The 24,453-nt window shown below is 53.2% G+C and overlaps 1 protein-coding gene across 4 annotated transcripts in view; it reads left to right on the top strand.

Annotated features, from left to right (window-relative positions):
- TRAPPC10 (trafficking protein particle complex 10) overlaps window positions 1–23,939 on the top strand; it is a 68,032-nt gene extending 44,093 nt beyond the window's left edge. For 2 of the 4 annotated variants that reach the window (XM_036238085.1, XM_016143503.2), the window contains 12 exons: window positions 810–950; window positions 1,491–1,600; window positions 3,721–4,235; window positions 4,986–5,127; window positions 6,541–6,699; window positions 7,605–7,834; window positions 14,135–14,235; window positions 15,541–15,667; window positions 16,671–16,841; window positions 18,336–18,513; window positions 20,644–20,838; window positions 21,041–23,939. In XM_036238085.1, the coding sequence (XP_036093978.1) occupies window positions 810–950; window positions 1,491–1,600; window positions 3,721–4,235; window positions 4,986–5,127; window positions 6,541–6,699; window positions 7,605–7,834; window positions 14,135–14,235; window positions 15,541–15,667; window positions 16,671–16,841; window positions 18,336–18,513; window positions 20,644–20,838; window positions 21,041–21,285 (2,314 nt within the window). In that variant the 3' untranslated portion in view covers window positions 21,286–23,939. The other 2 variants (XM_016143504.2, XM_016143505.2) reach the window with 2 other exon arrangements.
- The last annotated feature ends 514 nt before the right edge of the window (window positions 23,940–24,453 follow it).

Below are 24,453 nucleotides of genomic sequence, written 5' to 3'. Positions count from 1 at the left end.
AGAAGCATTGGGGGTTTGGGCCTCATGAAAGTTAAAAAACTGACACACGTAATTTGCTAGGTGTAAATTTTGCCTTGAGAGTTCGAGAAGTGTTGCTGGTGGCTGGGTGATAAACACCGGGTTGTCTGCCAAGGACGCTCCTTCACGTCAGCCTTCATCCCGTGAGCTCGGGGGTCCCAGTCCTCTGGGGAGGGCCAGGGAACCCGTGTTGTCACCAAGGCTTTGGCAAGTTCTCGCTAGTTGTGCTTTAAACTTCCTTTTGTTCTAAACTTCTTGGAGGTTTAACTTGGAACTGTGGAGAGCCTCTGTCGGGAGATGAACATTGCCACTTAAACTCTTCCTGGTTCTCTGTAAAGCTCAGAGAGCTGTTCCATGCCATTCGCCCGAGTTTCGCAGTTGGCCCACGCTCCCTCTCAGCTGGGCCGTGTAGACGGCTTCCAAGTTTACCTGTCTTCAGTAGGCGGGTGGCACCGAGGCCCGAGTTCATAGCTTCTCACTAACCAGCTGCGTCCCTGTGGGCAGTTTCTGCCCCTCCTTTGACCCTCGTTGTCCTTACGTGTCAGCGTGAACCAGTGAGCGATGCCCTCCCTTTCTTGCCCTGAGGCCCAGCTGTCGGGTTCTTCGACCAGTGTACGATGCTGGCAGGCGTGTCTCAGGTCCGGTTCCGTGCTGCTGACGTGGCTGGTACCATCTGAAGATGACGCGCAGGCGGCGGGCTCGAGAAGTCTGGGCCGCGTCGTGACAGATCACGTCTAAGTTCGTTGGTGATCGTGAACCATAACGAAAGCTTCTGTTTGTCGATTTACAAGGAGGAAAAAGTCTCCACAGAAGGCAGAAGTCTATCTTCAAGGAGCCCTAAAAAATTACTTGGCCGAGGGCTGGGCGCTACCCGTCACACACACAAGGAAGCAACTGGCCGAGTGTCAGAAACACCTTGGACAGATTGAGAAGTATCCTTTAAGTCAGGGGTCTCCTGAGGATGGCCGGTCTGCGGGCTGTTAGGAACCGGGCCGCACAGCAGGAGGTGAGCGACAGGCTCACGAGTGAAGCTTCGTCTGTGTTCGCAGCCGCCCCCCCAGCACCCCCCCAGCGCCGGCGTCACCCCCTCAGCCCCGCCTCAGATCCTCAGGCGTTAGATGCTCATAGGAGCATCGGGCCCTGGTGCCAGAAAGGTTGGGGACCGCTGCTCTAAGTGTAATACTTTCATGAAATTGGAAAATTGCTTTCCAACAGCAACAATGCCCACAACTGAGTGTTGAGTAAATACCTAATAATTATGAAAAAAAGCCTGCCTGTACGTAGGTACCCTGGAATATAAGTTAAAGCCTAGTTCACATATGTGATCTCTTTTTGAGTTCCTAATGACTTAAAAAGAAAAAAAGACTACTGGTTGAGCTGCGCCCCAAAAGCTCTGGGAGCCCGCAGAAGCCAGTCGCGCCCGCAGCCGGGGGAAAGGGTGCTGTCTGCAGGCCCCTTGACTCTGTGCCCAGCTACCTTCAGAGCAGCAGCCTGTTGGCCAGCGATCGCCACCTAACTGAGGACGAGCGGAAGTACTTCTGCCAGGAGATCCTCAGCTTTGCCAGCCAGACGGACAGCCCAGGTGAGACGTTAAAGCTTTTGTTATGAACGTTCGTGGGTATTATAGAAAAGTACAAAGGATAATACAATGAATAAAGTATGCTAATCACCTGGATTCAACTGGTAACACCCCCCCCACACACACAGCAAACACGTGTCTGTCTTCCTTTTTCCTTTTTTTTTTTTTTGCTGAACTTCAAAGTAACCCCTGTCCACGGGAACACCTCACCCAGAAACAGTGCAGCAGTCTTCTGAGAACAAGGGAGCCCCCTAACCACGCCCACACTCACAGGCTAGCCTCAGCCACTCCGCAGCCCAGATTCAAATTTCATGGTCTCGGAATGTTTTCGTACGTTATTTGTAGTAGGGTCTAATCAGGGATCACGTGTTGCATTTGTTTTTGTATCTCAGTTCTCTTTTAATTTAGGATAGTTCTTCCTATCTCTTTTTCTTGTTTCTCAAGACACTGACTTTTTTTTTGTTTTTAACATATAACAGCTTTCTTGAGGTAGAATTCACATACGGTAGCCTTCACCGATTTGCCGTGGCCTTTAGTATATTCATGGATCTACATGCAGCCATTGTCACAACCTGCTTTCTCTAGGGATGCCTCTTCGGGATAGTTTATGTAAACGGAATCATACAGCATGTGTCTTTCTGCATCTGCACGGTTCTTCCATGCTGGAGCACGGCAGCATTTCCTTTTTCATGGCCAAATGGTATTCTGTCGCGTGGATGGACCGCATTGTGTTTATTCCTTCCTCAGCTGTGTGGCATTTGGGTGTAAGACTGACTTTCTACAGACACGGAACCCGTTGTCTCTCAGACGGTCCCAGCTTCTGGAGTGTCCACCAGGGGATTCGGGCTGACCGACTCAGCATGTGTACTTTATAGTCAGTGCCGGGGGAAACTTTAAACTTACTGTAGCGTTTAGCTCATCACGTTTACCAAGAAGAACGAGTTAAAATAGTTACTGTCTCAGCTCAGTGACCTTAGCAAAATGCCGCAGGCTGGGTGCTTAAACGGACGTTACGTCCTCACAGCTCCGGAGGCCGGCTGAGCTCAGGATGCCCGCAGGGTTGGCTTCTGATGAGGCCTCTCCTCCCGACCTGCCCTTCTTGGCAAGGACAGGGGACGGAGGGGGGCTTGGGACTTCAACTTAAGAACCCGGGGGAACATGGTTTCGTCCGTAGCATCTACTACTGACCACGTGACAGCCAGTGTTACGTAGGTTTTGACTTCGGGCCGTTGACTGCCGTAGTTCACGAAATCCAGCCATTTGCGTGGGTTTTCGGGAGCACATGGCGTCAATCTGTTGGTTTGTTTAGGTTCTTCGGTGTGCCCAAACCGGTCACTGGTAGAGCCGTGCGTCACGTCCGCTGTGTGTGACATGTACGTGAGGCCTCAGGGGTGCTTTTCCCGCCGACATTCCTGTCATCTCTGTGTGAACGAAACATTCTGTAACCGTCCATTGTTTTTTGTGGCTTTATAGCATCAAGCTCAGCAAGGCCCTCAGTCAATTACTGTTTAATACTCCCGGTCAGTTTTAATGCTGTTTAATAAAACTCCTTGTGGGCTTTCTAGACAAACAGCTGCTTGGAGAGGGAGGCAGGAGAGAGCAGTGGGGTCTTCCTCAGCGACTCTGGGTCTGGGCCTCCCTGCCCTCCTGGGGTCCAGGAGGCAGGCCCCACTCTGTGGGCTGGCTCATAGGCTGCAAACACCAGGGTTTGTTTCTAGATGGGGGGGGGCACGGACATTTTCACCTAGGACTTTCTTTACATAGGTGAGAAGGTGGCAGAGTTCCTTGAAATAGCTCTAGGGACTGGACTGTTTACAAGTTTTATTTGTTTGTTTGTTTGTTTTGAAATTAACCCGTATTTCTCTTAGGTTTGCCAAAACAGAACTTGGAAACCTCAGTCTCTTCAGATTTTATGTTGCAGGCGTTATCTAGGCGTGTTTACATCCTGCTTGTGGCCGAACAGCTCTTCGGCGTGTGGAGACGGCTGAGGCTGGGAGGTGTGAAACCGCCTCTCGAGCATCGCCGCGCTGCTCGTGCCCCGCCGGCCGGCCGCAGCCGCGGGCCGCTGCCTCCGCGTCGTCTGCGGGTGTGCCTGCGGGAGTGAGACACGTGTGTATTTCCAGGTCACAGGGTCGTGCTCCCTATGCATTCTTTTGCACAACTGAGAGACCTCCGTTTCACCCCGTCCAATGCCGTGGTCCACGTGGGCGGCGTTTTGTCCGTGGAGATGACTGTGTGCAGTCAGATGCCCGTCCCCGTGCACGTGGAGCAGATCGCCGTCAACGTCCACTTCAGCATCGAGAAGAACAACTACCGGAAAACGGCCGAGTGGCTCACCAAGCACAAGACGGCCAACGGGATTATTCACTTCGCGACGGAGACGTCGCCGTTCCCCGCGTCCCAGAACAGCTTGCCCGCGCTGGAGTTGTACGAGATGTTCGAGAGGAGCCCTTCCGATAACTCGTTGAACACCACAGGCATCATATGCAGAAACGTCCACATGCTCCTGAGACGGCAGGAGAGCAGCACGTCCCTGGAGACGCCCTCGGCGGTGGCCCTGGAGGACGGCGCCCACGTGCTGAAGTGCAGCAGCGTGACCCTGCAGCCGGGGGCCAACACCGTCACGTTCAGGACGCAGGTAGGTGTCGGGGCGGGCAGGCTCCACCTCAGAGGTGGCTGGGAATGGGCGCCGGCCTGCCGGGTCGTCTGCGGTGCGCTCGGGGTCAAGGGCAGGCCTGGCACCCGCACCTCATTTGCTTTTTATCCTTAAAGAAAAATAGACTGACGTTTAAAAATCTCCCATGCAGTTTTAAGGCAATTGGTATGTTTAACATGACGTTCTTAGCGTTGGTAATGCTTCGTGTCCTCACTGGACTTAGATTTTTCCCTTTGTGTTAAAATACAGCCGCGTTTGTTAAAACGAGATTTCAGAGACAGTGGCACGCTTAACGCTAAACTTCCTTTTCCTTTGCGGCCGCGTGGGCGTCACAGGTGCCGCCTCCCCGCTCTGGCGCAGGGCTTTCTCTGCAGCATGTCCTGCGAGTCCGCTAGCCCAGGAGGACGTGGCCCATGGGCAGTCCAGCAGTTTGTCACGTGTGTTAGTTTTAGAGCAGGCCTCGTGTCTCATGCCGGATGGCTCCATTAAATACCTTTTCAGAAGAATGTTGATCGCGTTGAAATGCAGTACTGGGAGCACAAAGCCCAGTGTCGGCGGCAGTCAGGCGCGCGGAGAGGCGGCCACGTGCGGGCACATGCAGGGCGGGGCCGCGGGGCGCGGAGGCCGACGGACAGGGCCGCCGCCGCACAGAGCCGGCGGCGCCGCCTTCTCCTGGGACGCTCGCAGTCGTGAGGGTGTTAACAACTTTCTGGTGGCCGCTTTCGACCGTAGGCCAAGGAGCCGGGGACATACACGCTGCGGCAGCTGTGCGCCTCGCTGGGCCCCGTGTGGTTCGTCCTCCCGCACATCTACCCGCTGGCGCAGTACGACGTGTACTCCCAGGAGCCGCAGCTGCTCGTGGAGCCGCTGGCTGGTGAGTGCCCGGGCAGCGGGGGCCTCCTCCCGGTGGCACCTCCCTCCCTCACGCGGGGCCGCGTGGAAGGGGCCTCTCCGCACCGTCCGCCCTCCGGCGCGTTGTCGCCGTGTCCTTCGCTGCGAGACGTTCAGGGGAGCGTGCTGGAAGTGGTGGCTGGGCGCTCATGGTGGCTCTTGCTCTCTGAGTGATCGCTTTCCTGCAGTTGCCAGTTTTCACGTCTGATAAACATGGTACACGTGAAACTAAGAAAGAGAGAAAGAGTAGCTACCGGTCCGCGTTCACCGCCGAGGCGAGCGAGTGGGCGCGGCGCCTGCGTGCAGTCCGCTTCGGAGACGGGGCGCGAGATTCAGTTACGTTCCGTCCTCCGATCCAAGTCTCCTCCGAGAATGCTGATTAAACTTCACACACGCACTCACACTCACACTCACTTACTCACTACCCCCCACCCCCCGTCCCCGGCATGGCATTTCGGAAATTCAGAGCTACTGTCCTCTTTCTTAAGTCCGAAGATTGGAAAGGACCGGCGTAACCAAATTATTTAAGACCACGCATCACTGTATTAAAACAGCCACACGCGAAGGCCTCCGTCGTTTAGGCCGGAACGAGGTGTTTATTGGCTCGTTTCTTCCATTTGAGAAACATCGGGGACCGCGCTCTTGCTGTTTCGTCTCCCCGCACTTCCCGTGTTCCTGCTCTCTAGCTTCTCCCGTGGCCGCCAGGAAGGCCCTCGGATGCCGGACACAGCAGTGTGCTGAGTGGTTGTTCCGTCAGGGCCTGGGGCGAGAAAAGCCATCAAGCTTAGTTACCGTCAGGGCCCAGGAAGGGCCAGCGAGGCCGGCGGCGTCCGCCCCCGCCCCAGCGCCCCGCTCCCTCCGTGCCCCGGGCCTCCCCCGCCCCCTCGCCCATTCAGCCCGCGTTTCGTACGTCTTCCCGTCTTCCATCCGCCTCCCCCGGAGTGGGGTTCTCAGAAACCACGTAGGAGGAACCGGTAGCCGTGCCTTTTACAGGCCGTTTCTAAACCAGAGAACCCAGAGGCCGGAGCTAGGAAAGCCTCAGACAGTCCCGAGCAGCGGCGGCTCGTTCCATTCCATCCGTCTGTCCTTTATGTCACTGTCTGGTTCTCTTACTCAGTGGCAGGGACAGCTTGAGCCCCTCATGGACCCGGTTGCTCCCGTGGTCCCCCGCTCTCTCAGCCAGGGTGGCGAGGGGACCCCTCAGGCCCACAGGTCCTCATGTTCCCAGCAAGGGCCTCTCAAGCCTGCAGGCCATGTAGTGGCGACACGAGTGGGGGCGGGGGTCTGGAGAGAGCCCACCTGTTCCAGAAGGAACAGTGCCCTCCAGCTGCCCAGGAGGCCCGCCCTCGGCACCTCCGGTTGACAGTGATGCTGATCAGTGTCTCTTTCCCTTTAGACAGCCTTTTGGCTGGTATTCCTCAGAAGGTCAAGTTCACTGTCACTACTGGCCACTATACAGTGAAAAACGGGGACAGCCTCCAGCTCAGCAATGTGGAAGCCATGCTCATCCTGTGTCACGCAGACAAAAGGGCAGTGATCTACTCGAACACGAGAGGTGAGGCTGCCGCCAGCCGGCCGGGGTAGACTCGGCCCTGTCGCACCGCGACGGCGTCGGGAGCCATCAGCCCTGCCGTCCTCGGGCGGCACTGAGGTCCGCTTCTCCCTGCGTGGACGGGGCCCCCGGCCTGCACGGCGCATTAGTTCGTGGGCGGTGGCCTGAGTCGTGCATGTGCTCCGTGGCCAGGTGGCGCCAACCTTGCGAGGGGTTTCTGTTTTTTCAATTAGAGTTGACACTCAGTGTTATTTTATACTGGGTTCAGGGTACAGCGTGGTGGCTAGATGTTTATGTAACCGAGGGGCCCAGTCCCCACCTGGCGCCACGCTCAGTGCCGCAGGACCCTTGACCGTACGCGAGGGGCTGGCGATGCAGTGTGGGCCTCCGCTTGGCAGTGCTGCCTCCCGGGGCCAGCCTCCTTCAGCCCTCCCCAGACCCGCTCGCCACAAAGCGGAAGTCTGTCTGCCTTTCCCAGCACTGCTCAGAGGCCCTGGAAAGGTCCTGTGTCCCCAACCCCCAGGCGTGAGGTGCAGAGGGAAGGCTGCTGCTCCCCGCCGGGTGGAGTGTGTTCTGGCGACGTGACAGGGTGGGTGCACGCTGTGTAGGGGACACACAGTGCTTGGGTGGGCTACACAGGAAGCGCCCCCTTTCCATCTGAGCACCGTGACAGTTCTCTGGGCTACGACCAGCTGGCTTTCGTGCAGCGTCACCGTGTGTCAGGGCTTTCGTGCCTCGTTTCCTGCCTCTCCCGGCCCCCCGGCCCCTCAGACGCACTGTTACACGTGCGGAGGAGCAGCAGGAACTGGGCCAGAACGTCACCGCTGGGCCTGGCACCTGCCGGAAGAGAAGGGAATGGGAACAGGAAACAGGGAACGTGTCAGAGTGACTTTCTCTCTCTTTCCTAGAAAAAGCTTCTGATGCATCACTCCGAGTGCACTCATCTGAGAAGGTCACGAGCATCAGTCTGCCGGCCGCACCTGCATACCACGTGATCGAATTTGAACTGGAAGTTCTCTCTCTACCTTCAGCTCCAGCAACTGGCGAGGAGAGCGGCATGCTGGGGCTGACGGAGCCCCAGAGGAAGCAGAAGGACACGCAGAAAGCTGGCCACTGCATGGCCACCGTAGACCACAAAGTAAGGAGGGGCTGGCACTGCTTAGTCTGCGGCAGCTGGCTCCGCCTGGCCTGCTGGTTCTGAGAGACGTGGACATACCAGGCGACTTCTGTGGAAGTGGCAGATTGTCAGTTCCTGATCTCGCGTGCGCTCATCGCCTTTAGCATTAATGTCTGTGAACCGCTGCTTCTCAGATGAGGGCGGTCTTGGGAGGACAGAGAGAGGCAGGCCCTAGCTGTCCTATCCCACCTCAAGAGGAAGGACAGTTTATTACGAGAGAGAGAGAGTTTGCTTAGCAGAGGTAACTGGGTCCTTAGTCCGTCCTGGTGATTAGGCTACAGGGAGCTTTGTGTCTTGGTGTCAACTGAAACATCACATCACACTTAGCAAGAGAATGCTCGACTTGGATTCTGGTATTTATTGACACTTATGGGGGAGATTGGGGACTCCGGTCCCAGACCCACAGGCCGTCAGCTCACGGAACGCGCTGGTAGCATTGTGCTTCTTTCAGGTTGTCCACGTCTTGGGACACAGGTATCAGTTCTGAGGGCTTCCGGCCCAGTGTAGACGCGTATGCGCACGGTCTCACAGGACCACGTGTGTTTGCAAACTCGAAAGCTGCTGCCCGAGGGTCTGCCTTCCAGTCAGCCTGAGTCTAGGGGGCGAGATCGCCTCCCTGGGGCACTGACGGGTCCCGGCACATCCTCAGTCACTGCGAGTTATTAAAAATTAAACAGGCTGCTTGGAGCAGCACAGAGGTCGGAGAGACAGCCAGGAGCTGAGGCCGAAGGACAGGGTTCACCTACGCAAGGCCGCCCTTCAGGATGGGGGAGGCGGTGGTTTTAGCTGCTGCACAGGAATCACCAGCACAGCCAGGAAAATGGAGAAACAGGAGTGTGTTCCAAATGAAGGAAAAAGATCAGACCTCGGGAAAAGAACCTTGATGAGAGGAAAGTAAGTAATTCACCTGAAGAAGAGTTAAGTGCGATTTATAGAGATGCTCACTGAAGTAGGACAAAGAGCGGTTGACACAGTGAGACCTTCCACAAAGAGATGGGACACACAGGTGCCAAGTGCGAGCCGCAGAGCCGAAGGGTGCAGTAACTGAGCCAAGAACGCACCGCGGGGTTCCAGCAGCCGACCGGGCGAGGCGGCAGAAAGGGTCGCTCAACTTGAAGACGAGGGGGCGGAATTCGCCCGGAGAAGCAAAAGGAAAAGCGTGAAAGAAAGTGAAGCAAGTCCGCGGGGCTCGTGGGGCAGCGTCGGACAGACCGGTATTGGCGCGATAGGGCTCCCAGGGGAGAGGGAGGGCGGAAATCGTATTTGAAGAAATCGTAGCTGAAAACGTGCCTAACCTAATAAACAGACATCCAGATCCAGGAAGCCCAGGGAGTTCCAAGTAAGGTGAACCCGAAGAGACCCGCACCCAGACACCTTATAATGAAAACGTCAGAAGGTAAAGACAACGCGAGGCTCTTAACCTATTTCCCGTTTGCCCCGAGAATACTCGCCCATGGTGCTGGCGGCCGCAGCGTTTTCCCCAAGGTAGCCCGCGGATATAGTCCTAACCTGACCTCCAAAACCTGCCGCGAGATTTCTCGCTTTTGTTGTTATTTTTTGCATCGCTCTAGTATATCGCTAGTCTTTGGAAACAAATAACGTTCTATTCATAGCATCCTGGTTTTAGCACTGGTATTTCCCTTTACAAAATACAGTAACTCTTGATGGCTGAAAATGTTAAACCCTAGAAAATGTAGCATTCCTACACACGACGTCAAACTGAGGCTGGCGGCGAGTTGCACTTTTTTTTTCTAAACAGGAAAAAGATTAAAAGCAAGAGAGAAACAACTTGCTATGTACAAAAGAACCCTCATAAGACTTTCAGATGTTTCAGCAGAAACTGCAGGCCAGAAGAGAGTGTCACAATACATTCGAAGGGCTAAAAGAAGTCAGACTTCTGACCCTGAATATTATCCTGACAAAGTTATCACTCAGAATTGGAGAGCATTTACCAGACAAGTAAAAGCTGAAGGAGTCCATCGACACGCAGCCTGCCGTACAAGACACGTTAAAGGGGCTTCTGTAAGGTAGAAAGGAAAGGCAGTAATTAGTAGCAAGAACACTCGAAAGAATAAATCTCACTGGAAAGGCAAATATACAGTAAAGGCACTGGATTAATCACTTACAAAACTAGTATGAAAGTTAAAAGATAAGAGTAGTGAAAATAACTGTCATTACAATAATTAGTTAAGAGATACACAAGATAAAACATAAAATGTTCCCTAGTAAATTAAAGAAAGTGAAACTTAACTCTTAGTTGTAACTTTTAATAGAATTACATGTAGCTATTACATTATTAAAAGATATTTTGCTTCCAGCTGTCTATAAACTACTTTCACAAATACTGATTTTGTTAGAACAAGAGCTTTTGCCACAATGTGTGGATCATTATTATTATAAATTTACAAATGACCTGTCTTTGGAGTCAACAATTTTATAATAAAATACAATTCAAAAAAAGAAAAAAACAGAAACAAACAGAAAACAAAAACACTTGAAACATGAGGGTGGGGAGAATAATAATGTTGAGCCGTTGAGCTTTAGAATGTCCTCCAGCTTAAATGGTTATCAACTTAGAAGTTATAAGTTGTCTGTTAGCATCATAGTAACGACAAACGAAGCCCAAATGTAGTAGAAAGAAGGAAATAACATTATAGCAGAGGTAAGTGAAAGACTAAAAACGCAGTAGGAAAGATCGGTGAAGCTAAGAACTGGTTCTTTCAAAAGATAAAACTGACAAACCTTAGGTAGACTCAAGAAGAAAAAGAGAGGATGCAATAAAATAAGAAATGGAAGAGAAAATGTTTCAACTGATACCACAGAAATATAAAAGATCATGAGAGACTACCATGAACAATTATATGCCAGAAAATTGGACAACCTAGAAGAAATGGACCATGATGAAATAGAGAATCTGAACAGATCGGTTACTAGCAGTTAAAGGAGATTGAACCAGTAGTCAGAAATCTTCCAACAGATAAAAGTCCAGGACCAGATGGCTTCAACGGTGAATTCTACCGAACATGCAAAGAATTATAAAGCAAGTCCTTCCCAAACGTTTTCAGGGAATAGAAGAGGAGGGAACACTTCCGAACTTATTCTCTGAAGCCAGTGTTGCCCTAGTAACCAAAACCAGAAAAGGACGCCACAGGAGAGAGGGACAGGCCGGTGTCCTTGCCGAGTGCAGGGGCAGAGCTCCTAATCTCAATGCCAGCAAGCCGCATTCCACAGTAAGACTTCGTGGCCAAGAGGGTTCACCTCAGGCTCGCAAGGGTGGGTCAGACCCACTAGTCAGCGTGGTACGCAACATTATCAGAATGAAGAACGAAGTTATATGATCACTTCAATAGATGCAGAAGCAGCAGTTGACAATTCAGCATACATTTATGACACAAATAATCAGCCAAGCGTGTATGGAAAGAACGTACCTCAACATGACAGAGGCCACATGTGACAACCCCTCAGTTACTGTCACACTTACAAGTGAAAAGCCGAACGAAGGCTTTTTCTCTGAGATCAGGAACGAGACAAGGATGCCCACTCTCGCCACTTTTATTTAACAACATCAGACACGTTAGCCAGAGCAGTTAGTCAAGAAAAAGAAGTAAAAGATACACGAATTGGAAAGGAAGAAATGAAACTCACTATTTGCGGACGATGTGGTATTGTATGTAGATAACCCAAAGACTCCCATCAAAAAAGTGTTAGAACTAATAAACGAATTCAGTAAAGTTGCAGGATACAAATTCAGTCACAAAACTCGTGCACTTCAATGCAGCACTAATAATGAACTATGAGAAAGAGAAATTAAGAAAACAATCCCATTTATAATTGCATCCAAAAGAATAAATACCTACGGAATAAATTCAACCAAGGAGGCAAAAGACCTGTGTATTGAAACCTAGAAGAAATAAAGAAATTGAAGAAGACACAAGTAAATGGAATGATGCACCATGCTCATGGATTAGGAGAATTAATGTTAAAATATTACCCAAGGCAATATAGAGATTCAGTGTAATCCCTAGCAAATACCAATGACAATTTTCACAGAACTAGAACGAACAATCCTAAAATTCGTATGGAACACAAATGACCCCACGTAGCCAAGGCAGATTTGAGAAAGAACAGAACTGGAGGCATCACGTCACGCTTCTTGACCTCAGACTGCATTCCAAAGCTGTAGTGATCAAAGCAGTGTGGTGCTGGCATGAAAACACACCTGGGTTAACGGGACAGCGCAGAGGGCCCAGACGTTAACCCGCGCCTGTGTGCTCACCCGATCTATGACAGGGGGCCAGGAATACGCAGTGGGGAAAGGACGTCTCTCTCGTAAATGGTGCTGGGAAAACCAAAAGCCACGTGCAAAGGAATGAAACTAGAGCACTCTTACACCCCAAAAATTAACTCAGCATGGATTGGGATTTGAATGGAAGACCTGCAAGCATAAAACTCCTAGAAGGAAACAAGCAGCAACTTCCTCGGCTCAGGCCTTGGCGATGCTTTTTGGATCTGACACCAAAAGCAAAAGCAACAGAGCAAACAAGTGCAGCTACGTCAAGCTAAACAGCCTCTGCACAGCACAGGAAACCAAGGAAATGGGAAGGCAGCCGACGAACGGGAGCAAGTGCCTGCAAATCGCATCCGGTGAGAGGCTCAGATCCAAAACACACGAGCTCTACAACTCAGTAGCAAAAAAGCAATCCGATTTGAAAGGGGGCCGATCCGAATCGAAGTTTGCCAAAGAGGACATACGGATGGCCAACAGGCACATGGAAAGATGCTCAGCGTCACCGTCATCGGGGACATGCCATCAGAACCACGACGAGATGCCACCTCCCGCCTGTCAGAATGGCCGTCAGGAGGCAGGAGAGAACAAGAGCCGGCGGGGACGGGGAGGAGGGCGAGGGCGAGCGGGGAGCCCCGCGCGCGGTTCGTGCAGGAATGCGAACGGGCGCGGCCACGGTGGGCGGACGGCAGCACGGAGCTTCCGCAAAACCTTAAAGCCGGAACTGCCGTGTGATCTGTTTCTCCGAAGGAAGCAAAAACACCAATGCGAAGAGTTGGCCGCGCCCCCGTGTGTCCATTGAAGAATTGTGTGCAGCAGCCAACACGCGTAGCAGCCCGCGTGTCTGCTGATGGATGGGTGCGTGGAGGGGTGACTCTCCCTCTCCCTGTCTCTCTCCCGCCCTCTCTCTGGGTCCCTCTCCCCCTCCGCCCCACATGCACGCACAGTGGAATGATATTCAGCCATAGGAAAGAATGGAATCCTGCCATTCGCAACAAACAGATGGACCTCAAGGGTATTGTGCTAAGTGAAGTAAGTCGGAGAAAGACAAATACCATAGGGTCTCTTCAACAACGGAAGCGAGTTCGTAGGTGCCGAGGACAGACGGGTGGTTGCCTGAGGCAGAAGGTGGTGGGTGGGAGAAACGGGTGAATATTTTTTTCTTTTCAGGTTAAATGACTAACTTTTAAAAATATGCACAAAAGCAGTAGAGCAAAAGCGTAAGAAATTCAGTCATTTCAAAGAGATTATGGCATAGACTGTCAGACCAGTCAGCCCCGAAAGAATTAAGTTTTAATTTTCAGTCCCTGAAAATTTTCCCCTCCCCTGACACAGAGTTGAGACAGAGATGACGTTTATTCGGTGAGCGCACAGTCATGCCGCACGAGCGAATGTCTGTGCTCAGTGAATTCGTTTCCTCCATGGGGGCATACAGTGACGCTCGAGGCCTGCGTTCTGCCCTTAGGGGGTGTAAGAGCTTGGCCCGCTCTAGCTGTGGCTTGGCCTGCACTAGCTATGTCCCCAAATGCATCGGTGTTCAGTTGCGTGTTCAGCGTCATGTGGATTTAGTGTTTTGATAATTTGTTTTATTTTGTTCTAATTAACGACTGATAAATGTCATCTGAACATAAGTGACTAAAAGCACTTTGTCACAGTCTCCTGCTCAGTGAAACAGTACGTTTGGCATCGTGGCCGCGTGTGACAATAGCGAGACGGGCTTCGCGCCGCTGACCGCGGCGTCTGCTCCGTAGCCGAGACTGTTCAGGTGGCTCACGGTCGTCCTGCCGGTCCCGCCTCCCTCTCTCTCATCCGTGTGCAGAGCTCCGCGTCTTCCTGTGCGGCGCACATGTCTGATGGGCTCATTCTTTCCGAAGAAGGAGCCGTGACGCCATCGGACGCAGGGGGTCGGCAGGCGGGGGTGCTGGCCGCGCCGCTGGCGAGTGGTCACAGCGCCGCGTGTCCCCGTTTCTCCGCAGGTGTCCATCGACTGCCCATGGTCCATCTACTCCACCGTCATCGCACTGACGTTCAGCGTCCCCTTCAGGACCACGCACGCTCTGCTGTCAGCGGGGACACGGTAAGGGAGCGTGGACTCGGGCCCTGCTCCTGTCCCAGGCTCTCTGACACAGAGACCCTTGCTGTTCAGTGTGGCCTCGGCGACCCTGAGCATGTCCTCTTACCTGACCGTGATGCATTGTCCACCTGTTGAACTTCACAGTAGTCCCCTGGTGTCCTGTGGCGCCCTGTCCACCTCAGATCCGTGCAGCTGTCTCGGTCGTGGCTGCACAGCTGGTCTGGGGTGGGGGGTGCGAGATCCCAGCAAAGTCCCCGCCTCCTCCCCCTGTTCCTCAGGCCCTTGGCTCATGGACAGATGTGGGTCACCTGTGCTCTGGAAGGTCCGCCACTCTGCATTTGACTGGTCACACTCCTGTGGGGTTGTTCAGCTGGCTCCCCTGTGAGCCACTAGGGACCCCTAAAGCAGGCCGTGTCCCCCACAGCACAACTGATGCTTCAGGCCAGATAACGCCTTGCCGCGGGGGCTGTCCTGCGCCCTGGGGGATGTTAGCAGCTCACCCGCTTTATGCCGATGGCACTCCCCACCCCCAGTGTGACAACCAAAAATGTCTCCAGACACTGCTTGATGTCCCCTGGGGCAGGGGGACAAAATTGTCACCATTTGAGAACCACTGCCGTAGAGGCTCGACTAGATTCAGAGCTAGGCTTCAGAACGGCTGACGGTTTGGAGGTTTCGTGTGTCACTGCCTCGGGAGACAGCAGTGCCTAAGTGTCCCGCCGTAAGTGACGATGCTCACACCACGACCGGGCCCAGGCGTGAGTCCGCCTCTCTTCGTGACTGTCCCCTCCTGCTTTTATCCGCTGGTGCTATCTGGGTGACATGTCAGAACCGACTTCAGAGTGGCAAACCGCTCTGGCCGCCCTCCCCGCTTCGGCGTTAGCGGTAGAAGCGCGAGCCGGTTCGCACCAGCCTCAGCGGCTCTAAGACTGGCCCTTCACAGCTCGTCCGTGCGTGGCACAGCGCTGAGAGTGAGCCCTGCTTCTTGTCGCGGTCAAGGGTGACCACGCTGTCCCGCGTGACTCGCCGCAGTCTGTACGCGATGCGGGAAACTCGGTCGCGACCGTGGGGGACACTGTCAGAGCAGCGTCCTGACCCGCGTTTCCTCAGACACGCTCGCTCAGAAACACTGGTGTTGTCTGACCCCTCTGCACGTGAAATCAAAGTAGGACTGTACGTAACAGCTGGTTCCTACGTGACTGTCACTTTTTCAATTCCCCAGAGAGCGTCGTCTTAACGTGGCCAAAATATATGTGATAAAGGTCTTCGATTCAGTCAAAATTGCATTTTTTTTGTTTTTCTCTCTAGGAAATATGTTCAAGTTTGTGTCCAGAATTTGTCGGAACTGGACTTCCAGCTGTCGGGCAGTGACCTCGTGGACACGCGGGGCAGCACCGGCCTGCGGCTGACGCCGCTGAACACGGAGGCGCAGCAGGTACCGCCTGCCGGGGCCGAGCGGGAGCGGGAGGGCGGAGGGCGGCGACCGGGGACGGCGGCGGGTTCTGGCTGAGCCTTTCGCTCGGAGGCCGTGCGGACGGCGGCGCGTCGGGCGCGTGCGCAGGGGGCTGGGGGCTGGGGTGCTGTCGGTCTGGTTAGAAGAAGCAAATCTGAAACTCGTCGCAGTCCACACGGCTCCATGTAGCTACGAGCTTGTTCCTGAGTCTCATGTGGACAGGACGTGGTGGCCGTTCCGTTGCCCGTGCCCCCGGAAGGGTCGCGGCCTGGGCGTAAAGGGGTCATAGCCGCATTCACGCTGCCCAGCCGAGTCCTGACCTTGCCTTTTCTCTTTGTCATGTGTGTTTTTAGACAGGAAATGCTCGATGTTTAGAAAACCATAGGTTTTCTTAACAGATGCTTTTTTTTTTTTTTTGAAATTTACATTGTCAGAAGATTTTTCCCAACTGATGTTTGACTGTGTCAGACACGCCCCCATGTCTGTCGCTGTGCCGCAGGCGTGCACGTTGCCCACGACGGGGCTCCTCACCGCCTGCCCGTTAGTACGAAGGACCTGCGCGGGTAGGGATGGCCTTTTTACTTGGTCGATGCATTTCCCATTTCGGAAATGTGTGGGACACTGATAAATGTTCCCTGAGCTTTTTAAACAGCCTCCTATGCTGTGAAGCTCATGGAGTCAGAGAAGCGTAGAGCCCGTCTGGCAGCCTCGCGCGGCCTTCTTTGGGGTCGGGCCAGGCAGCAGGAGCCAGGGCCGCGGCTGCTGCGCGCTCACGCTTGTGCCCTTGGCAGGAAGTGCGTCTGGGACAGAGTGGTGTTTTGTCCCTGTGTGCAGTGACAGCCAGCACTCCGATGGAGTGTTTGCGTCGTCCTTGTGTGTGCGTCTTGGACAGAGTGCTTGCTTTGTCCCCATGCGTGCAGTGACAGCCGACTCTCTGATGGCGCATTCGCTCTGTCCCCGCGCGGGGACACCGACTCTCTTGCAGCACGTACGCAACCAGCAGTCAGTGTACTTCGTCTGGGAGCTGACGTGGGCCCAGGAGCCTCCCCCTTCTCTGTGTGGCCGGTTCTCCGTGCGATTCTGCCCGGCGTCTGAAGAACAGCTGTCTGTCTCCTTAAAGCCCTATATCTACGACTTCCAAGTGGAAAACTTCTTTGTATGTATTGTATTATTTTTTGGTGGGGTTGGGGGTGTGGGTAGGAAAATGAGAGGCAGCTTCCTCTTCTTTGTAATCTAAAAAAATCAGACAGACAGAATCTCTCCGGACAGCGAAGCAGCAGGTTGAGGAAAGTCGTTCACACTCGGAGTGTTAGACCCGTGATCGGCCGTACTTGGCCCCAGGCCCTTTCCAGGTGGCCCGGGGGTCCTCACGGGCTCCAGCTGGTGCTCCCAGGAAGTGTTGTGTCCACAGGAGGCTTTTTAAAGTTCCCAAATCTCTTCGCTTTGAACTTCTTACAGTACCACCAGCATACTTTTAAATCGAATTGTACTACAGTGACTTTATGTACCTGTTACGGTTTTGGCAAAGTCACACTTACTAAGTGGGGCACGTGCCGGACCGCGAGCGGCAGTTCCACCGTGACCAGGAGGGCACTGAAGCAGAGAGGTCGTTACTCATAGGTCCTGGAGGAGGTACCGGGCACCCCTCGAGAGGTCCCGGGGAGGTCAGGCAGAGAGCAGACCGAAGCAGGCCCCATGCGGTCCTGGGGAGGTCAGGCGGAGAGCAGACCGAGGCAGGCCCCATGCCTTTAGTAGGGGCTGTGGGTGGCGTGCTTTGGGATCTTCGGCTAAGGCCGGATTGGTCAGTTCCAACCAAAAGAGTGGGGTTTCAGTCAGCCCCCCGGGATCGTAGCTGAGGGGCACACAGGGGGCTCTGGGAGGTGGGGGACACTGTCGACCACGGGTGTTGGAGAAATCCCATCAGGACTTAATTTGCTGTGACTCTCAGGGCTGTTACCTAGGACGTGTGCTTGCATGAGGGACCACTGTCAGTTTAAGGTCCCTGCTGGCCACAGGGCCAAACAAAATGGAAAGATGAGGCCGTCGACCCCTAAGTGGGCTTTGGGTCTTTGTCCTGGGTAGTGAGCAAATGCTGGGTGAGTGTGAATAGGCGTGAATGGCAGGTAATAATATGTCATAGAGAAGGATGCGTTATGGAGAAAGTTGGTTATGGACTCAATATCGAATGATCCCAAGGAACTAATATGAGTTTTGCTCGTCGTGATAGTGGCATCATCTTTTGGTAAAAACGTCCGTGTGTTTCAGCAGTGACTCTGATACACGGGTGAGATGCCAGTTGTCTGGAATTGGCTTTAATGTGCCCCCGGTGAATACGTGAGTGTGGACGGATAGAGATGGGAGCCTGGGAACAGAGTGCTGATCACCTCGGCGGCCAGCACGGAGGACCGGCCACTGCCCCCCCCGCCCCCCACCACCACGGTGCTGCACGAGAATGCCGAGCGTTCAATAAGCAGGGCTTCCGAGACCGTCCGGTCACCCAGCAGACGCACAGGGCCTCTTCTGGCGGGCGCGGGCCAGCGTGGCCGGGCACACGGCTCCCCGCCCCGCCGCGGGGCTGCGGGCTGCCCGCCTCGCAGAGCCTTCTTCGTGCTTCATACGCTGCCTTTGGCCTTTCCCCTTTTCTGACCAGACACTGTATAACGTGAAGGCCGAGATCCTGCCGCCTGCGGGGACGGAGCACTGCAGGACGGGCTCGCTGTGCTCCCTGGCGGTGTCCGTCACGCGCCTCTCGGACCTCCTGGAGGTGGACAGGGACGAGGCGCTGATGGAATCCGACCAGGGTTTTTCCACCAAGCTGATGTACGAAGGTAGGTCTGGGTCTGGAGGCTTCTTGTTCTCCTGTCGCGCTAATCCAGTCTCTCACGAAGTGTGATGTTCCTTATGCAAAGAGAACTCTCTAGAATTGGAGGGTCCCGTGGAATGCCGCATTATACGGTGTGGTCCCAGGCTCGTAAGAGGTTGAACTTGGTTATCATGGAGTCATTCTTCTTGCAGGTGCACTAGGCTGTTGTTGTTGGACTTTGGCTGAACTCACATTCGTAGGAGCCGCCCTGTCCCCTGTCCTCTGTCCTCTGCTGTGACTCAGGGCCTTCGTGTCACTCTGAAGCAAGTCTGGCCTCCACCGCTTAGTAGGCCGGGCGTCCTTCACTCATGGCTCCTGCCCCGTTCCCTCCAGCTGCCTTTCGCCCCTCCCCACAGGCTCCTGCCCCATCGCCGACAGCTCCAGACAGCCCTCTGAGGCCCTCTGCGGCCCTTCTCCGCCAGGGCCTGGCTCCTCCGTCACGCTTCTCCGTGTTTGGTGTCAGGACCCTTCATGTTCTAAAAAATCATTAAGGAGTCAAATATATATTTTATTTACTTACTTAAAATAATAGCCCATTACATGATGTTATTCTCAAAACAGAACTGTTTTCCAAAGCGAAGTAGCGAGAAGAATGACGTTGTTGCATTCTTTCACATCTCTCTGATGTCCCACCGGGCCCTGCAGGTGACGGGGCTCTCCCACCTGCTGCGCTCCGTCCGTGGCGACACCTCCTGTTGGCGGAAGCCCACGAAGAGACTCCAGTCCCGCACACTTACGTAGTTCGAAACGGGAGGGATTTTCAGCAGCCTTAGGGAGCTGGATGTTCTCCATACTCCACCAAAACCCGGCGCAGTCCACAGGCCAGTTACAGCGTGGAGCCTGAAGTCACACGAGTGACCTTTCCAGGCTCCTTTGATCTGCCTCGCATTCTGAAAGGCTCTCCTGCCGAGGTGTCATTTTGTAACGCCCGGTTCCTGAGTTACACAGGCCCCGTGTTGGCACCTTTCATCGCACACGGTCGCCGAGTCACGTGGCTTCAGGCTCACTTTGACATCATCAGAATGGTCTTGGATTATAAGGACACTGTCAGGTTCACAGTGGCAAGTGCAAGTTTTCCCAAATTCTGATTTTCAATCAGAGTTTCGGATTGTATCATTGGCCACTTCTTTGAAGTGACAGACGCATGCCATTCGTTTTCAAGAAAATGTCTGCCAGTACCCAAGACGGGGTAGCCACGGCTGGTGGCGGGGAACGCAGGCCTCGCGCGACCCTTACCTGGGGCCCCAGGTCACGCCCGGGCCCGCAGTGGCACAGCGAGGACAGCAGGGGTGCCAGGTGGCTCTGGACGTCACCGGTGTCCTGAGGACCACGCTCTGGGATGCGCTGCTCCAGCATGCCCCTTCCAGATGCCGTGTGTCCTCTGCATACCCCTGCACGTCCTCGGTACCATCGGCCTCGAAAGTGCCCGCGTCGCCAGCTGCAGGAAGCTGTGATCCCTTTTGCTGCCCATGGAACTTCTAGTCACATGCTCCTGGGCTCTTGCTTTGTGTCCCTGTGACAGGGATGCTGTGACCTTTTGGCTAGGTCTGCTACTGGAGGACAAAGTCCTGTGTACTTGGGAATGACCGCTCCGTGGGGTGTTTGAAGTGCACCGAATTCCATCACGGTTGTGTTTCATAGTGGTGTTAGTAGCCACGCCTGGCCCGCGTGAGGACTCCGACGTGCCAGCGGAGGCGGTGTGTCAGCGCAGCACGTCCTCAGCTGCCACTCAGACCCACGGGTCTGATGCCTCCACTTAGCAGACGCCAGCACCCTGCCCCGCCCCCATTCCTCGCCGCACGGCCGGCCCAGCCGTGGTCTGGAAGCCTCAGGCGAAGGCTGCGACGTCACGTCCCATCCTGTCAGAGCTGAGTCGTCGTCCATTTGCCGACTGGCGGGGAAGCGTGCTCTTCCTGCGCGTGGGACGTGGACCTCGGTTCCGCGTGGCTCACGGGCAGGTGCAGTTCCGAGGCTGAGCCGGAGGGTGTGTGCTCCGGCTTCGAATTGCGCACGGCCACGAGCCGGCGATGTTTGTGTTGCGATGATGTCGCACGCCCTCCCCTGGTGTGAACCAGCGTTTCCCTCTCTGTTTCAGTGGTCGACAACAGTAGCAACTGGGCGGTGTGCGGGAAAAGCTCTGGAGTCATCTGCATGCCGGTGGCCGCTCAGGCCACTCACAGAGTCCACATGGAGGTGGTGCCGCTGTTCGCGGGTCACCTGCCCCTTCCCGACGTCAGGCTGTTTAAGTACCTCCCGCATCACTCCGCGCACTCCGCACAGCCGGATGCTGGTGAGGACCGGCGGGGCGCAGGCCTGCGGATTCACAGCACGCGACCGGTGCCCGCGGGGACTTCAGAACCCAGCCAGGGCGACAGGCCCTGGCCACCGGCTCGGCGAACGTGCTGCTGCACCGAGGGTCGGGGAGGGGAGGGGAGGGGAGGGGAGGGCTCGCAGCCGTGCGGCCTCTGTCTCACTTCGTGTGCGTTTTGCAGATAGCTGGATAGAGAACGACAGCCTGTCGGTGGACAAGCAGGGGGACGAGCAGCTGGACGGCGGCGGCGGCGGCGGCAGGAGCAGGGGCGGCGCGCACTCGGCCAGCAGCAGCGAGCACCAGGGCTTGCCCATGCCCCGCCTGCAGGCGCTGCCGCCCGGCCAGGTCTTCAACTCCGGCGCCGGCACGCAGGTCCTGGTCATCCCCAGCAAGGACGACCACGTCCTGGAAGTCAGTGTCACATGACCACGCCTGGGCCGACACGCCCAGGCCCGCTGTGAGCACACGTGAAGGGGTTCTGGCTCGCCGGTTCTGAGCAGACTTGGGGCCTCGCCTGGCCGCGGAGGCGGCGGAGGGTCTCCGTGTGCAGCCGGCCGGTGGGGTCCCGGCGCTCTGTCTGTGTCCTCCGTGGTGTCACGTCGCAGCGTCTCCTCGTCTCCCTGTCCCCCCCTGCTGTCCCCAGGGCCGGCCAGAGCCCACGTCCTTGCCCCTCACTCCGTGCCCACGGGACGCCGCCGGGGGCCTCGCGGTCAGGCTGCTGGCTCCTGACAGGCCCGGTGCCTCAGGGAGATGCAGCTGGCCTCGCAGCCTTGTTAGTGACGTGCGTGCGCCTTTCTGGTCACACAGCGCCCGGTTTCTGGACCAGGTGGCTTTGCAAGACGCCTAAGGGGTAACACAGGCCTTCACTCCAGCTCATCTCATTGCGCTCTTCTAGAATCACACCCTTGGGGCAGGTGGGCGGGGCCGAGGGTGGGGTGGGAGGGAACGCAGCCCCTTCTGTGCCTTGGGATGTCAGGCCAGGGGACCTGGAGCACTTGTTCCCTGGAGCCATTTTAAAGGTACTTTGAGAAGACTAGAACAGGGCAGAAGGAACAGGTTGTTATCGAAGCAGTTCGGGAATAAACGTTCCTGGAACCCTTTTTCCCTCAATGTTGATTAATAACATATGCACTTGAAATTAAATATATTTATTTTAATTATCATATGTGTGGGGGTTAATATGTTTTCTCTCACCTTTAAACTTAAAGTCTTTACGTGTAATTGTAACTATATGATCAATATTTTTTTTTTTTTGCACCTTCAATCTTAAAAATTAAGAGGTTCCATTTAAATGAAGATTAGAGGGGTACTCTCAGTGTATTTCTAGTCAGGTTGTAGGAGGGAGAAAAGTCTTGGAATAGTCTCTACAGGGCCACTAAACTATAGTCAAACCATACCAATGGATTAATTTGCTTTTGGTTGTAAATTTAATTGTACATATGGTTGACTTATTATTTGAAAAAATACAAACTAACTGATGTAATGTTTATGTATAAGTTGCACCAAAAATCAAGGACAAAATAAATGTTTTTATTGGTGTGAAGGTCACAGCTTGTAAATAAGCGTTGTATGTATTAAACCTTTTCCAGCTCTCCAAAGCGATGTCTTTTTGTACATATGAGATAGAGAACTCTTAATTCACTGGGAAAATATGGTTGAAATTTAACTTAACCAGATCAATGCAAGTGAGGGTGGAGCCTCACGGGTAACCTCGAATGTGTGAAGCCTTAGAGAAGGAGCAGCATCCTGCGGCTGCTGCGGGCCCCACCTGTCGCTTGCTCGAGAGCGGCCGGTGTGTGGGGACGGAAGGTCAGATCGGTGGTCGCACAGCAGAGCGGTCGTCACTCTTCTGTGCGCCGTCCGTCTGCTCATCCAGCAAGTAAAGGTGGTGCGATCTCCCCCTTCGTCTTTTCCATTTATGGGAATTGGAGAAGTGTGTGAAGAAGATAAATATTTGTGTGTTTGATTAAACGTTCCAGAAATCAATCTTCCTTATGAGCAGTTTAAAACTAATAAACATAGTCAACTAGTTAGGCAAATTAGGACTTCAGAATATAATGATAGTTTAGGGTTTCTAAAATAAACTTGTTTTATTGTAAAAATTAATGATTGCCCTTCAGATCTGCCAAGCCCTGTGAATGAAGAGATCTTTGAGATCTGATGGTGTCAGAAAAGGTTCTGGTGGGTGTTGTGAGCCTCGGAGCCGAGGGAACAAACCCTCCTTCCATGCATAACGTCACTTTCCCTTTGCTTCCGGGAGCGGGAGTGGGATTAAATGATCACCTTATTTCTGTTCGATTTCTGTGTCTGGGTGCTAACCCCAGGACGAAATGCTCTAAGTACATATAGAGAGAAAAAACGAAGGGGGGATCTAAAATGTTTATGGTGGTTTCTTATTATCTGGAAATTGAATGAGATCAAATTTATCACAAGTTTGTTTCTTCTAATCGCCCAAAAGATCTTCTACGATTTAAATTACATGAGTGTGGTTTTTTGTTTGTTTTTATTTTTTACACAAAAAAATGTCACCCAAAACTTCAAGTCATTTTCTTTTTCACTAGAGACCGTAAATGGATTTTTGTTGTGTTTAAAATAAGGCTTATGTGTTTGAGACAAGCTGGTTTTGTTAATAAAGATGTAGCAGCTGTTATATAATTGTGAAGCCAGATATCAAATGTCTATCTAAAAAACAAAATGCAGCCATTTTACAAATAGTGTGGAACATGTGAATACTAGCAAATGGAAAAGAAAAGTTATAATTTTGGTGAATTTCATGGGATCTCCTATGATTGGAAAAATTATAACATCTAATTATAAGGTGAAAATTATTGTATTTAATCTGAAAATGACTTCTGCCAACAGTGTGTTGTCGGCACAGGCTGCGCCGCTCTGGGTCCCGTGTTAGTAATTCTTGGTGGGCGAGGATGGAGATCTCACAAAGAGCTAGTAGAGAGAATACCCACGGGCTTCTCCCAACTTTCTATAGTGTTTAAGATAAGATCGGGTTATAAAATTAAGACTCCAGGGATGTATATAAACTGAAGTTATACTACTTTTAATAAAAGCATTCTTTTATTAAACTTTCGGGCTGCTTCAAATGTTTTACTTGTCATCTGTGATCTTTAAATCCAAATGATTTTAAACTTTGACTCTTCATGAAAATGCCCCCTTTCTCTAAATGTGTTAATCCTACATGTCAGGCCGTACGGCCAGAAAGCCTCGACACAATTTGCTGGCGTTCTGTGGCTGGGAAAGGTGACACATTGGTGGCTGGCGCTGCAGGTACTCTATTTTCATGGTTTCCTACTTACGGAAGTCATTTTTCACATTCTGTAATATATCGTTAGACTAAAACCATTGTATTGTATTAAGACTTTAAAATGTAAGCATTATAATTATGAAAATACACATTTTAAGAAGACACTGATGATTTAACTTCGTTTTTTTGCTATGGAGTATGAAAGTTTGCGTGCGTGGAGTCAAAGAGTTTTCTTCTTTTTCTGATCCTGGTTCCCGACTCTAGGTGTAGATTATTCACTTTGGGGAACAGCATTAGGGATTGTTTTCATCATTTATTATCCAGTAGCTCACAAG

Source organism: Rousettus aegyptiacus, unplaced genomic scaffold (assembly GCF_014176215.1).
Source record: "Rousettus aegyptiacus isolate mRouAeg1 unplaced genomic scaffold, mRouAeg1.p scaffold_m13_p_20, whole genome shotgun sequence".
NCBI lineage: Eukaryota > Metazoa > Chordata > Mammalia > Chiroptera > Pteropodidae > Rousettus > Rousettus aegyptiacus.
Note: the sequence above shows the minus strand (reverse complement) of the source record. Positions and strands in the feature narration are given on the sequence as shown.